Raw genomic sequence first — 15007 nt, 5'->3', positions numbered from 1 at the left:
GACAGGAGCAGTTCCCTGGCTGCAGGACAGTCCTGGGCACAGCCAGCTCCTCCCTGGGCGCACAGAAACTTTCCCATTCCTTGTCCAGAAGTGATGCATCCCCCCAGGGCAGCCTCATCCCGCCGCCTCCAGCAGCTCTGCCGTGATCCCGATCCCGGGTTTAATTTCCCTAATGAGGCAGCGCTGAGCTGGGGAAGGAACCCCTGCCAAGAGCTGTCAGCTGGGCAGTTGGGATTGCAGGGATGGAGCTGCTGCCCTTGGCTGGAGCTGGCTAATAAATGGCATCCTGGTGCCACCAGGGCAGGGGGTGACAGGGGGAGCACAGCCAGGGCCAGCAGCACACTGGGATTTCCTCCCTGCCCCAAGGAAATCTCTGCCTGGCCCGGCTTTGGATTGAGCACCTGGAGAAGGCTGCTGGGGGCACCTGGAATGCTGTGAGCCTGTCCCTTGTCCCAGCCATGGCAGGGGACTGATAGAGATGGGGACATGGCTGGTGTGGCACCCCCAGCCCTCGGCTGGCATGGGATCCATGCCCTGGAAAAGGTTTTCTCTCTGGAGCAGCAGCTTCATCCCTCCCTGCCACAGGGTGGGGACAGTCCCTGCCACCATCCCGGGGATCAGGGGCTGCAGGATGGACCTGGCACATCCAAGGGTCCCTCCAGCCGTGGTCTGACCCCATGGAGCACCCTGGGGCAGGGATAAAGTCTGGAGGAAGTTTCTCTTTTGGGACAAATCCAGGCAGCTGAGGCTTGGCTTGGGGGCTGAGATGGATTGGGAATGGGGGCTGGGATGGATTGGGAATGGGAGCTGGGATGGATTGGGAATGGGGGCTGAGATGGATTGGGAATGGGGGCTGGGATAGATTGGGAATGGGGGCTGAGATGGATTAGGAATGGGGGCTGTGATGGACTGGGAATGGGCCCTGTGATGGACTGGGAATGGGGGCTGTGATGGATGGGGAGGCAGCCCCAGGTCGGGAGGTGGGAGCTGCTGTCCTGAGTGATTTGTGGTTTCCTGGGCTGGCAAACTCTGCCTTCCCTTCCCTCCATCCCAGTCAGACAGGGGAGCAGCCTCTTGTTACCAGGAGGAGCAGCCCCTCGTCCCCGGAGGAGCAGCCCCTTATTCCTGGGGGGAAGCAGCCCCAGGGGCAGCCTCTCATTCCCAAGGGGAGCAGCCCCTCACTCCTGGGGTGAGCAGGCCCTCATTCCCAGGGGAGCAGCCCCTCATTCCCAGGGGAGCAGCCCCAGGAGCAGCCCCTCATTCCCAGGGGAGCAGCCCCAGGGGCAGCCCCTCATTCCCAAGGGGACCAGCCCCTCACTCCTGGGGTGAGCAGGCCCTCATTCCCAGGGGAGCAGCCCCTCATTCCCGGGAAGGGGGAGCCAGGCACAGCCCAGGGCACACAGAACACTAACGATCCCAGCAGCACTAAATCCAAATAAACCCCGACTGCTCCCAAGATTTATGGCATGAGCCTGACCTCAAACTGTCGGGGTTGCAGCTGGGAGTGGGTTACGTCAGCACCTTGAGAATGGACTGGGGAGGGGGCTTCTTCAGGAGCAACATCCCAGTGTCCCAAATGTCCCTGTGCACCAGAACACCTGGAGATTGTTCCCAAGTCTTTAGGCCTTTGTGGAGCTTGGCTGGGGCTGTGCTGCTGGTGGGGTCCACCCAGGTCTGGTCCTGCCTGTGGGGCTGCTGTGGGGTTTGTGCTGGTCCTGGCTGGGGCTTGTTCAGGTTTAGTGTAAGGTGGGTGGATGGATGGATGGATGATGGATGGATGGATGGATGGATGATGGATGGATGGATGATGGATGGATGGATGGATGGATGATGGATGGATGGATGGATGGATGGATGATGGATGGAGAATGGATGGATGGGGGATGGATGGATGGATGGATGGGGGATGGATGGATGGATGGATGGATGGATGGATGGATGGGGGATGGATGGATGGATGGATGGATGGATGGGGGATGGATGGATGGATGGATGGATGGATGATGGATGGATGGATGGATGGATGGGGGATGGATGGATGGATGGATGGATGGATGGATGATGGATGATGGATGGATGGATGGATGGATGGATGATGGATGGATGGATGGATGATGGATGATGGATGGATGGATGATGGATGGATGGATGGATGGATGGATGGATGGGGGATGGATGGATGGATGGATGGATGATGGATGATGGATGGATGGATGATGGATGGATGGATGGATGGATGGATGGATGGATGATGGATGGAGAATGGATGGATGGATGGATGGATGGATGGATGGATGAATGGATGATGGATGGATGGATGGATGGATGGATGGAGGGATAGGTGGATGCATGGATGCACAGATGGCTGTTGGACAGATGGGAGTTGCTGAGCCAAGCTGGGATTTTCGTTTCCATTTCCTGCTCCAAGCCCAGAGCCAAGAGTCTGGAACAGCCTCATCTGGTTCCAATTTCAGGAGGAACAAAGGGAGCAGGGCCATGTGGCTCCCATCAGGGAGAGGCTTTGAGGGTCATGCAGGGAAAATCCCCCCCTCGGGAATGGGGATGGGCTGAGGAGCGCCAGGCTCTCCTCATTTCTTGGGCAGCCTTGATCCTTCTGGGGTAAAAACATCAAAAGGCAAATGAGAGGGATTCCCAATGTTTCTTCTTGCACCCTCAATCATTGGCATTTTTCCATGCTTTCCCATTAGTTCTGGTGACCTGTCTCATATTTTTGGGCTGTGCAATTCCCAAATCCCTGAGGATTTGTTCTGCTGGATCACAAATTCCAGTGAGCTGCTGGTGAGGGGGTGTTGGAATCCAGGATGGCACAGCTGGGGGGCAAAGGCTGAATATTCCCAGAGGTTTGGGAAGCACATGGGGTGTTGGGGACCGGCAGGATACACCCAGTGGCTGCTGGGGAGAGCTGGAACAGATCCAGCCAGACACAGCTCAGCCCCTAAAAGCTCAACTCCGTCTGCCCTTCCTGAGCTGCTGGATTCTCCCTCCTGCTGGGAGAAGGGATGTTTGGGGACAAAACGCGAGTCAGGTCCCAAATTTCTCTGTCTGACTGTTCAAGCTCCAAGCTACAGTGAAAACAAAGAAACCTCGAGCTGTTTTCGGGAGGTAAATTGCTCCGAGAGAGACAGGGACCCTTCAAGGCCTTGATTTGAAACTGAAGCTCGAACCTGGCTCGTTACATCTTGAAACATCCGATGCGATCTCGCAGATCAAAGCCGCCTTGTTTGCCTTGTAATGAGGTGTCAAAGCGTTTCCGTGCAACGCCGACAGGAGACACTTTGATCTGCAAAACAAGATGTTTAAGAGCGCTGCTAGCGAGGGCTCCCCGTGTTTTCGCAGCTCTGGGAGGCAGGGGAATATTTGAAGTCTGGTGTTGTTTCCTCTGGAGGCTTCCCAAGCTGTGGCAGCTGATGAGGTGTTGCTGTCACACCGGAGCCAGGACTCACAGGGAAATCATCGAGCCTGAACAGCAGCCAGCTGGAGAACCAAGCCAAGCATTTTTCTTACAGCTTCCAAAATGAATTGCTGGGTTTTCCCCAAAAAAAGGCCTTTTTGTCCATGGGAAATGCTGGAGTCAGTGTGAGCTCACTCTGAGTTGTTTTGGGGGAAAACGCTGCAATTCTGGGTGGTTCAGCTGGAGGCTGTTTGTGCTGCTGCTGCCTTGTTCTGGCTTGTCCCATGCCCCCTCCCATGGGGGGTGGCTGGGGTGTCACCTGGGTAGGGCTGGAGCCACTCACGTGTCCCTCTGGCCACAGGCTCAGCGCTGGCGCAATGAGAACTACGAGCGGCCCGTGGACCTGGAGGGCTCCGGGGACGATGACCCCTTTGGAGAGGATGAGCTGGACGACATCTACTCCGGCTCTGGCTCGGGCTGTGAGTAACTGGGAATGCTCCCTGGATGGCTGGGAGGTTCCTGGGGTTCCTGGGAAGGGTTCTTGGCCAGCTTGGTCCCTGGATGGTTGGGGAGTTCCCAGGAAGGAACTGGCTGTGGGAATGAGGAGTTCCTGAGAAGGTCCTTGGCCGGCTGTGGAGTTGGGGAGTTCCTGGGAAGGACTTTGGCCAGCTGTGGGGTTGGGGGGCTCTGGAGAAGGGTGTCTGGGAGGTTGGAAGGCTGGAGAGGGGATGTGAGGGAGGGAATTGCCCTTTATCCCTCACTGGAGTTGTCCTCTGAGACAAAAGCAATAGAAGCTGTCCCGAAAGTTGGGCTCCAGTGCCTCCATGTCCCAATTCAGCCTCTGGCCCTACTGGGCAGGACTGGCCCTTCCACAGACCCCAAAAAGGGCTTTGGCCACCACACGGGCACAGCCCTTGGTTTCTGCCGAGCCTGGAACCATCCGTGCTCTCAGATTTTGGGGGTGATGCCAGGGAAATGCAGCAGCAGCAGCTTCACTCCTCCCTCTTGTCCCCGTTTCAGATTTCGAGCCGGAGCCGGGGCTGGACACGGCCGTGAGCCTGACCACGGACACGCTGGTGACCCTGCCCACCACGGCGGCCGTGCTGCCCGTCACCGCTGCCCAGCCCGTGGCAACGCCCCTGGAGCCGTCCCCCACCCCCCAGGACACCACCCCCGGGCAGGCCACCAGCGCCTTCCTCATCCCCAGGACCACAGAAGCACCGGTGGTGCCCAGCTGGAAAGCCACCACCACCACCAGCAGCAGCACCACGGCCAGCGAGCTCCCAACCGCCACGGCCACCACCACCACCACCACCATGGCCACCACCACCACCACCACGGCCACCACCACCACCACCACCACCACCACGGAGGCCACCACCACCACAAGCAGCACCACCGTGGCCACAGCCAAGCCCACCACCATCCGGAGGTTCCTGCCCCCCTTGGCCACCAAGGCAGCCACCACCCGGGCCACCACCCTGGAGACCCCCACCACGCCCGTCCCCGAAACCAGCACGCCAACAGAGGTGGCCACGTCGCGCCTTGTCCCCACCAGCACGGCCAAGCCCAGGGCCCTGCCAAAGCCCAGCACCTCGAGGACTGCAGAGCTCCCCGAGAAAAGCACGGCTTTGCCACCCACGGCCACCACGCTGCTGCCCACAGAGGCCCCCCAGGTAGGAGGCCAGAGCCCTTCTCACCTGCTCGGGGCTCCTGGGCTCCCTGGAAGCCAAGTGGTGGCCACGGGAGGCCTTTGGAGTCCATCCATCCTTGGCACTTGCTCTGAGGGAGGTGGAGGCAGGCTGGGCTCTTCCAGAGCTGAAGGAGGTGAAGGGGGAGCTCAGCCCGGGCAGGGGTTCAGGCTCCTGGGGCACCCGGGATGTGCCACCCACCCCGGTGACCCCGCTCTGCCCTCTGCAGAGCGGCTTCCCCAGGCAGGAGGGCAGCGGTGCCACATCCCACGGGGACACGGCGACTGTCCTCGGGCTTTGGTGTCATGTCCCAGCTCCCGCCCCTCGCCGGGAGTCCCAAACTCTCCTCAATTACCGCTTGATGGTGCATTTCCAGCCCATCGGGTGTCCTGAGCAGGAATTTCAGCTCCATCTCGCATTCAGAGCCCCTCAGGGGCCCTTTGCAGCCGCTTTGACTGAAAGGTGGAGTGATTTGTCTAAACTACTCTCTCTTTTCTGCCTGCAAATGCGTGCTCGGAGCGCTCGGGGCTCTCGCTGACCTTCAATTAATCCCTGTCACAAACGCGGCCGCTCGCTCGTGGGAAGCGCTGAGCCGTGCGCTGGCCCCGGGGCAGCGGGACATGGAGAGGGCTCCCACCCCCGCCCCAGACAGCTCCCGGCTCGTCCCGAACCCTGGCTCGTCCCGGATCCTGCTCTGTGCCCGCGGCAGGCGGGACGGAGCCGTTTGCCCCAGCAGGGAGGGGTCCGGGGGAGGTTTGGCTCGGGGATGCTCCAGTTTGGTGGATGCCGATGGGGGAAGGTCCGGGGATTTGGTCCCGAGGGATGTGCAGGAGGCAGTGAATGGATCAGGGGTGGGATGGAGGGGGTGGCATGGATCAATCACATTCCCAGGCAACCCTTCAGGCCGGGACCTCCTCCTTGCCAAGGGAATTGGGCAGGGACAGCAGGGAGCTGGGCTGGGTGACAGCCCTGTGGCCTGGGTGACAGTCCTGTGGCCTGGGTGACAGCCCTGTGGCCTGGGTGACAGCCCTGTGGCCTGGGTGACAGGGACCCATCCTCCTGCTCCCGCCCTGTGCAGCAGGAGGGGGGGAAAGGAAGGGGGAAGGGACCCCTGGAGCTCATCCAGCAGCATCCAATCCTTCCTCTTGCCGTGCTGGTGTGGCATGGAGGTTGTGTCACCTCCTCTTGGGAGTGAGTCACCTTCCAGCAGTGACATCCAACCTGTGCTCTGGGGACAGAGCCCAGCACAGGGTCTGGGATGGGATACTGGGGAGAAATCCTTCCCTGTAAGGGTGCAGGGTCTGGAATGGGGTTTTTTTAGCAGAAACTACAGGGAACAGGTCCTGGGATGGGGACAGAGAATGGCCCAGCTCAGCCATGGTGGCCTCAGCCATTTGGTGACCAAGTCATGGGGTTGTGTTGTCACTGCAGTACAGATTCAGTGACACAGGGAAGGGACACCCCAATGTCATCCCCATGTCCCCCACCCTGTCCTTAGTCTGATGACGTCCTCCTGCTGGACACCCTTTGGTCCTTGTGCCCTGCTCCATCTTGTCCTTTCTCCCAGATGGAGCCAGGGGAGGTGACAACAGCCCCCGACAAGGAGCCAGAGGTGCCGGCCAGCAGCGGCCCCAGCGGGGACTTCGAGATCCGGGAGGAGGAGGAGACGACTCGTCCCGACCTCGGGAACGAGGTGGTGGCTGTGGTGACACCACCAGCAGGGCCAGGGCCTGGCAGGAAAGTGGAGACGGGGCTGATGGACAACACGATAGACTCGGGCAACTCGGCTGCTCAGCTGCCCCAGAAAAACATCCTGGAGAGGAAAGAGGTGTTGATAGGTGAGATACGGGACTGGGGGTTTGGAGGTGACACTGAGGACCAGAGGGGTGGCACTGATGGCCATGGATGACAGTGATGACCAGGGGTGGCATTTATAGCCGGGAGGGGTCACTGATGGCTGGAGATGACCCTGAGAGGCAGTGGTGGCACTGATGGGCACAGGGGTGGCACTGATGGATGGGGGGGTTGCACTGACAGCCGTGGGTGACACTGATTGCCATGGGTGGCACTGACGGCTGTGGGTGGTACTGACAGCTGTGGCTGGCACTGATTGCCATGGGTGGCACTGATGGCCACAGGTGGCACTGACAGCGTGGGTGGCACTGACAGCCGCGGGTGGCACTGACAGCTGTGGGTGGCACTGACAGCCATGGGTGGCACTGATTGCTATGGGTGGCACTGACAGCCGTGGGTGTCACTGATGGCTGCGGGTGGCACTGATTGCCATGGGTGGCACTGACAGTCATGGGTGGCACTGACAGCTGTGGGTGCACTGACAGCTGTGGGTGGCACTGATTGCCGTGGGTGGCACTGACAGCTGTGGGTGGCACTGACAGCCGTGGGTGTCACTGATGGCTGCGGGTGGCACTGATTGCCATGGGTGGCACTGACAGTCATGGGTGGCACTGACAGCCGTGGGTGGCACTGACAGCTGTGGGTGGCACTGATTGCCATGGGTGACGTTGACAGCTGTGGGTGGCACTGACAGCCGTGGGTGGCACTGATGGCCGTGGGTGGCACTGACAGCTGTGGGTGGCACTGACGGCCGTGGGTGGCACTGATTGCTGTGGGTGGCACTGACAGCCGTGGGTGGCACTGACAGCTGTGGGTGGCACTGATTGCCATGGGTGGCACTGACAGTCATGGGTGGCACTGACAGCTGCGGGTGGCACTGATTGCCATGGGTGGCACTGACGGCCGTGGGTGGCATTGCCAGCTGGGGTGGCACTGACAGCCGTGGGTGGTACTGACAGCCGTGGGTGGCACTGACAGCTGTGGGTGGCACTGACAGCCGTGTCCCTGTGCGTTGTTGCAGCGGTGATCGTGGGTGGCGTGGTGGGCGCCCTTTTCGCCGCCTTCCTGGTGATGCTGCTCATCTACCGCATGAAGAAGAAGGACGAGGGCAGCTACACCCTGGAGGAGCCCAAGCAGGCCAACGTCACCTACCAGAAGCCCGACAAGCAGGAGGAGTTCTACGCGTAGACGGAGAGCCCGGAGTGCCTCACGCTTCCTCCCTCCCTCCCTGCTCCAAACCCTCCCCCTCCTCTCCTCCATCCAGTCTCTCTCTCCCCTCCCTCCTCTCTCTCTTTTTTTGGGATCAGACTGTGAATTTTTAAAAGCAAAACCCACAGCGGCTGAAGGAGGAAACGCATCCTTGGCATGGGGGGCACGGGGTGCCCGGAACAGCACCACGGTCACACCGAGCACTGCCAAGGTGACACCGAGCACCGCTGAGGTGACACCGAGCACCACTGAGGTGACACCGGGCATTGCTGTGGTCACGCTGAGCAGCACCACGGTCACGCCGAGCACCCCAAGGTGACACCGAGCACCTCTGAGGTGACACCGAGCACTGCTGCCGTCACACGGAGTGTGCCCGGGTCACACCAAGTAGTGCCAAGGTGACACCAAGCACCCCAAGGTGACACCGAGCAGTCACATGGAGTGTGCCCAGGTCACGTTGAGCAGTGCCCATGTCACATCAAGCAGTGCTGCCGTCACACCGAGTGGCACCGAGGTGACACCAAGCAGTGCTGCGGTCACACCAAACTCCGCCAAGGTCACACCAAGCAGCACTGAGGTCACACTGAGCTCCACCAAGGTCACACCAAGCAGTGCTGAGGTGACACTGAGCAGTGCCATGGTCACACCGAGCAGTGCTGTGGCCACACTGAGCACCCTGCGGTGACACCAAGCAGCACCGTGGTGACACTGAGCAGCACTGAGGTCACACTGAGCAGTGCCATGGTCACACTGAGTGCGCCCGGGTCACACTGAGAAGCGCTGTGGTCACAACGAGCACCCTGAGGTGACGCCGAGCACCCTGAGGTGACACCGAGCACCCTGAGGTGACGCTGAGTGCGCCGCGGTCACAGCGAGCACCGCCTGGGTGACACCGAGCACCGCTGGCCTTTCTGCTGGCGGGAGGGACGGGACATGGAGCCGATGCCAAGGAGCCGATGCCAGGGCAGCCGTGCCCGGGAATGCCCTGGAGAGCACGGGATGGGCTGCCCACAGTGCCTGGAGCTCAACTGGACTTTTCCCACCACCACCACCACGAACTCTGGGATTCAGACACCTCCTGCCAGCCCTGGGGTGCAGGGGGTTTGCTTTGGATTTATTGCCCTTTTTTCTCTGTCCATAAAGGAAGGAGATTTCCTTCCTTCTGTCTCGTCTTTATTTTTTGGTTTTCCTTTGGAATGGGGTTGGTCGCTCTGCAGGAATCTCCTTCTGCTGGAAGAGAGAACGTGACTCTCCAATGCTCCTGGAACCTTGGGAAAAGCACAAGGGGCTGGAATACCTGGGATTTGCTCCTGGAGTGGGGAGAAAAGGAAATAAATACAAACCCTGGGAATTATCCCTTGGATCAACATTCTGGAGAGCTTGTGGAGCTGCACTGGGGCATCCCAGGCTGCTGCCATCCAACCACCCCTGGAATCTCTTGGATCCACATCTGGCTGAGGGGTTTGGCCAGGAAAGGACTTGGCTTGGGCTGGGTTTTCACTGTGACCACTAAAGCTCGGCTTTGCTGGACAGTCCTTTGGGAGGAGCTGGGACTGGAGACGCTGAATCCTGTGCCTGGCTCTTCCAGAGGGGGTAACAGAGCCCTGCAGAGCATGGGATGCAGCCTAAGAGAGGAAATCCAAGCAGGGACCATCCCTGTCCCCTCAGGGTCCCACCGAGGTGAGGAAGGGGAGGCAGAACCACGGCTCAGCCCCAGGGCTGGCTGGTTGGATCATTGGAAAGATCCCCAAATCCATGGAAACACCCAGGATTGATGGTTTTCTTTTGTTTTTTGATTCCCCAGGATTGATGGTTTCCCTTCACTGGTGTTTAAATCCCAGCACAACCCACAGGGCTGGAGAGAACCCAACCCTGGTGCCCCCCAGGTGTCCCCTCCGAGGCTGCCCACAGTGCAGATTAATTAATTAAGATATTTCAATTAAGGTGGTTCAATGAGGTGGCTCTTAATTAGCTGGAGCCCTGTTTGTGGGCTTTTGTTGTCACAATGGTCATGATCTCGATGGGGTCCCATGGAGACTTTTGATTTGCTCTTGGAACAATTTAAATGGGAAAATCTGGGGGAAAAATCGTTGCTTTGTGAATTAACAGAGTCAGGGACACTTTGGCCCCTGAGAGGGTTGGGGGATTTAGGGTTTCATGGCCCTGGTGGGGGTTACAGGACGGAAGAGCTTCATTGTGGAAGGGATTTGAGGCCAGAAGAATATTCTGAATATATATAAATACATATCTCCACTCCTGTACACCCACAGTAACACAGGTGTGGAAGGAAATGAAATCCCTGGAATCTCTCAGTGCACTGGGATGCTTGGGTGGGGTTTGGAGTTGGGAAGTTGGGAGCTTTGGGCTGCTTTTCCCTGGGATACAACCCAAAATGACAACCTGGCTTTACTTCAGGGTAGGGAACAGAGCCCCACACGTGGGTCAGCTCTAAATCCTCATTTTTGAGCTGTCAGCCTCAAAATCCTCGTGGTTTGGGTTCTTGGAGCTTGGAGAAGGCCCTGTTGGACGTTTGGGGTGGTGGTGCTGGGAGTGACCATTTCCGTGTCCATCCCACAGGGAGGATGAGGATAAGGATGAAGGATGAGGATGCTCCAAAGGAGGGAACACACTCAGAAGGAGCCTGGTGCCAACCCAGAGCCACTTTGTGCTGCTCCAAGGGGAGTTTGGACTCCTGGATTTGATGATTTGGAGGATTTTGGCCCTGTTGGGATCACACAAAGGGGAGTGGCACAAGTCAAGGTCACCAAGGTCACCCAAAATCCCCATCTTTTGGGAAAACCTGGATTTAATCTTTGGAGCTTGCTTAAAAAAAATAAAAATCCCTCCCAGCTTAATCTTTTTAATGCTGCTTTTCAGAGATGCCTCCTTAATCTTCTTCATTCCATTTTTTCCTCCTATTTAATAGTCTGAAGTTCCATAATACAATTTTTTTACTCACTCAAGCTTAACCTCGTCCCTCTCAGCTGGTGTTAGGTTGTAATCCCGGCACTTAAATCCATCACAGCTTCGGGAGTGAGGAAAGCTGGAGGTGGGAGGGTGAGAGGAGCCTGGGCAGGGCTTCTGCAGTAATTAAAATATGAGATAAACACAACAAAAAAAGGTGAAGGCAACTAAACTGCTAATCAGAGGTGATGAAACAATTCATTATCTCCTGCTTCCACACTTTTGTTCTCCACCAGGAGAGGGATGTGAGCTCCAGGAGAGTTTTTTGTTTCAGAGCCAACATTTTGTGCTTGTGCAGTGATGTCGCAGCCTCTGGTGTCACCTCAGCTCCATGGGGGCTGTTGGAGTCGATGTCTGAAGGGAACAAAAAAGCCTTGTTCTGGAGAATGTGAGCCTGTCCTCCCTCCAAGGAGTTGGGATGGAGCTGAATATGGGCAGGAATTTTTGGGGAAGTCCATCTCCCCCAAAAATCCTGGATAAAGCCATTTCTCCATGAGCAGAGCCACAGGGAGGGATAGAACCCCGAGGGCTGGTGCCCTCCTGCAGCCACTCCTGCTCCGGGGCTTTCCAGGGATTCCTGGTGGGAACAGAGATGGGGGAGAGGAGAGGAGGCTCCACACAGGAGGAGCCATCCCCAGAGCTGATTTTTGGGAAAATGAACTTGAGTGGAAACGTCTGCAGCATCTTCCCTTCCCAAAGCTGAGTCTGGCACCCTCCCCCTGCCCAAATTCCCATCCCTCACACTGATCCCAGCCAGGAGCAGCTGGAGCAGTGCCCAGATGTGCTGGTCCTTCCAGCTGTGCTCCCTGAGGGATTTTTCCATGGCTTTTCCATTTCTTTTCTGCCTGTTTCTGTGTGTGTGTGATGTTCTGGAGCCGCAGGGAGAACCTTGGCTGTTCCAGCTGGATAATTTTAGGAGTTTCTGGAATTGCAGGGTGGTGTGGGCTGCTCTGCCAGCTGTGCCAGCCTTGGGGCTCTCCCTGCTGGAATTGCAGCAGGAGAATGATGGAGAGTATCCAGCAGAACAGCCAGGAACTCCTAGGCCACATCCAAAGGGAAGGGAAGAGCAGAGAGCCTAACCCAGGGCTGGAATGGGGAGTTTGGGAAGGGCAGGACATGGAAGGGGCCCAGCAGCAGCAGGACCTGGCCCTGGCTGGGTTTTGCAGGGTGGGATTTGTCCCTTTACTCCAAAAATCTCTCTGATCTTGGATCTTTCCATGAAAAGCACCAGGTGCCTGCTGGGATGGAGTTGTCCCTTAGCTCCAAAAACCTCTCTGATTTTGGACATTTCCAGAATGAGCTGTGCTGGGGGGATCCAGCTGCAGGGAAGGGATGGGACAGGGATGGTTCGGGCTGGGTGACTGCCAGGATGGGCTGGGCTGCCTCAAATTCCCCCTCTCCATTCCCCATTCCCCAACAATCCCTGTCTGGGAGTTCCTTTGCCCCAGCTCCAGCATTCCGAGCTCTCTGTGCTGTGAATCCCCAGCTCAGTTCCTTCCACAGGAACAAACCCACCAGCCAAGAACTGGAATGGATTTTTTAATTCCCTTTTCCTCCCATAACCACCCTTGTCATGATCTTTTCCGTGCTCCAAGGTTTTCTGCCAGGCTCTGAAGTAACTCTGAGCTTTCAATGCAGAAAGGTTTGGTGGGAATGAGCTCCCTGGGGTGCCAGGAGCAGGGCTGGGGGTGTCTGTGTGTGTATATAATGTGTGTATGTAATTAATGTATATGTAGAGATGTATAGATGGGCACGGGGGGCTCTGCTCCTGAGGGGCAAAAGAAGGAGGAAAAAGAGGAAAAGGAGGAGGAAAAGAGGAAAAAGAGGAGAATTTGTCCTCCAGCACCACATGCTGGGCTCTGCAGCCCTTGGCCCCTGTCCCAAGGAATGTGGGATTCAGCCTCATTCCCTGTCCCAAGGGATGCAGGAGTCCCTGCCAAAGGGATGCGGGATTTCCTGTCCCAAGGAATGTGGGATTCAGCTTCGACCCCTGTCCTAAAGGATTTGGGATTCCCCCTCTTTCCCTGTCCCAAGGGATGTAGGATTCAGACTTGGCCCCACTCCCAAGGGATGCAGGATTCCCTGTCCTAAACAATGCGGGATTTCCACCATTCCCTGTCCCAAGGGATGCAGGATTCCCTGCCCAAGGGATATGGAATTTCCTGTCCCAAGGAATGTGGGATTCAGCCTCAACCCTTGTCCTAAAGGATGTGGGATTCCCCATCATTCCCTGTCCCAAGGGATGCAGGATTCCACCTCTCCAATTCCTGCTACTCCTCCCTCCCCTCCCTGCCCTTCACATCCCCCCGATCCCAGTCCCACTCCCAGTCCCATCCCAGTCCCAATCCCAGACCCGATCCCAGTCCCAATCTTGATCCCAGTCCCACTCCCAGTCCCAGACCCAATCCCAAACCCAGTCCCAGTCCCAGACCCAAACCCAATCCCAGTCCCAGTCCCAATCCCAGTCCTGGTCTCGGTGGGTTGGGATCTCCCAGGTGGGATCAGGAGCCTTTTATCCCTGCAGGGCCGGAGCAGATCCGGGCTGGGATCCCAGGGTGGATCCAAAGCCCCGCGAGCTCGGAGCCTCCCCAGTCCTTGTGCCAGCAGCTCCCCCTTCCCTTAGAGGAGCCCCAGAGGGTCTGCAGATCCCAACTTTTTATTTCTCTGTTTATTTCCCACATTATTTTGATTTTTTGGGTAAAAAAAACCCCGATTTTTTCACACCCCACACTCCAGCGCTTCTCCCAAGACCTCCAGGGCTCCAGGGGTTTTTCCTGCAGGAATTTCCCCTGTTCAGGGTTTCCCCTGGCCAAAGCCACCCCAGCCCAGCTGACAATCAAACCAGACTCCCGAAAAACAGGAATCCATTGCAGTTTGATAGAAAAACTTTTTAAATTCTCCCCCTTGTCTCTCACCACCACATCTCCAGGATAAACCATCACCCACTGCTCCTTCTGTAAATAAACATCGAACCTTCTTGTATAAATTAAAAATAAAATAATTGTAAAAAATGAAAAAAAAAATTCCATTGATAAACATCCCAAAAATAAAATTTAAAAAAAATCTCCCTTTCCAGAAGATTGAAGTAATTCCAACTTCACTTTTTTTTGGAGCTGATTTCCAATCCCCATAGGAGAACAAAACAAAGATCTGGAACACTACAAATGTTGGAGCTTTCAATGAATCTGGGAGGGAAAAAAAATGCATGTAAATATTTTTAATAGGAGACATATCTTAAACAGAACTTTTTTTTGTATGTACATAACTCTCCTAGAGTTTAGTACTGAAATGGCTTCATAGTGTCTGTTTCGAAAAGGAAAGGAAAAGAAAATGTTTGTTAATTGTTTTTGTTCTTACTCAATGGCCAAAACTTTAAAAATAATGTCAAAAAAAAAAAAGACTCTAAAAATAATCTTTGCCAATGGATCTAGCACTGTAATGGTACTGTCTATTTTTTTTAATTATTTCTGTGCTGTGCCCATTTATAAAATGAGGAAAAGATAAAAAATAAAGTCATTTAAACATTGTCTGCCCAGGGCCTGGCCTGAGTTCTTGGTGCTGCTCCGGGAGTGGAGGGAGAAGGTTCTGCCTGGTCCTGGGCCCACCAGGGTGGGGTTAATGAATGGTTTCCATGGCAACTGCAGCGATGCTTGAGGAGCCTGGAACATTCCAGCACAGCCAGGGATGATCCCAGTACAGCTCAGGGCCATCCCAGCACAGCCCTGGGTACTCCCACCAGAGCCCTTGATGATCCCAGCACAGCCTGGACCATCCCAGTGCAGCCTGGAAATGCTGCCCTGGAGAGGAGAAGGCTCAGGGAGAGCTCAGAGCCCTTGCAGGGCCTGCAGGGGCTCCAGGAGAGCTGCAGAGGGACTGG

General features: G+C 56.6%; 1 protein-coding gene across 11 annotated transcripts in view; it reads left to right on the top strand.

The window, feature by feature from the left end:
- The window catches only part of SDC3 (syndecan 3), a 46156-nt gene extending 31497 nt beyond the window's left edge, over positions 1–14659 (top strand). Inside the window, exons 2-7 of one of the 11 annotated variants that reach the window (XR_011683552.1) lie at positions 3774–3891; positions 4433–5088; positions 6671–6941; positions 7979–8398; positions 8503–8543; positions 8786–14659. Coding sequence is in view for 1 of the 11 variants with exons in the window: in XM_071453430.1 (XP_071309531.1) it covers positions 3774–3891; positions 4433–5088; positions 6671–6941; positions 7979–8145 (1212 nt within the window). In the remaining 10 variants the exon portion in view is untranslated. Of the gene's footprint in view, positions 1–3773; positions 3892–4432; positions 5089–6670; positions 6942–7978 lie in introns of all 11 variants that reach the window. The other 10 variants (XR_011683551.1, XR_011683550.1, XR_011683549.1 and 7 more) reach the window with 10 other exon arrangements.
- The last annotated feature ends 348 nt before the right edge of the window (positions 14660–15007 follow it).

Source organism: Agelaius tricolor, unplaced genomic scaffold, assembly GCF_023055355.1.
Source record: "Agelaius tricolor isolate 1412-34295 unplaced genomic scaffold, bAgeTri1.0.p SCAF_36, whole genome shotgun sequence".
In the NCBI taxonomy this organism is placed as follows: domain Eukaryota; kingdom Metazoa; phylum Chordata; class Aves; order Passeriformes; family Icteridae; genus Agelaius; species Agelaius tricolor.
The sequence above is the reverse complement of the archived record's forward strand: the minus strand, read 5'-3'. Positions and strand labels throughout refer to the sequence as shown.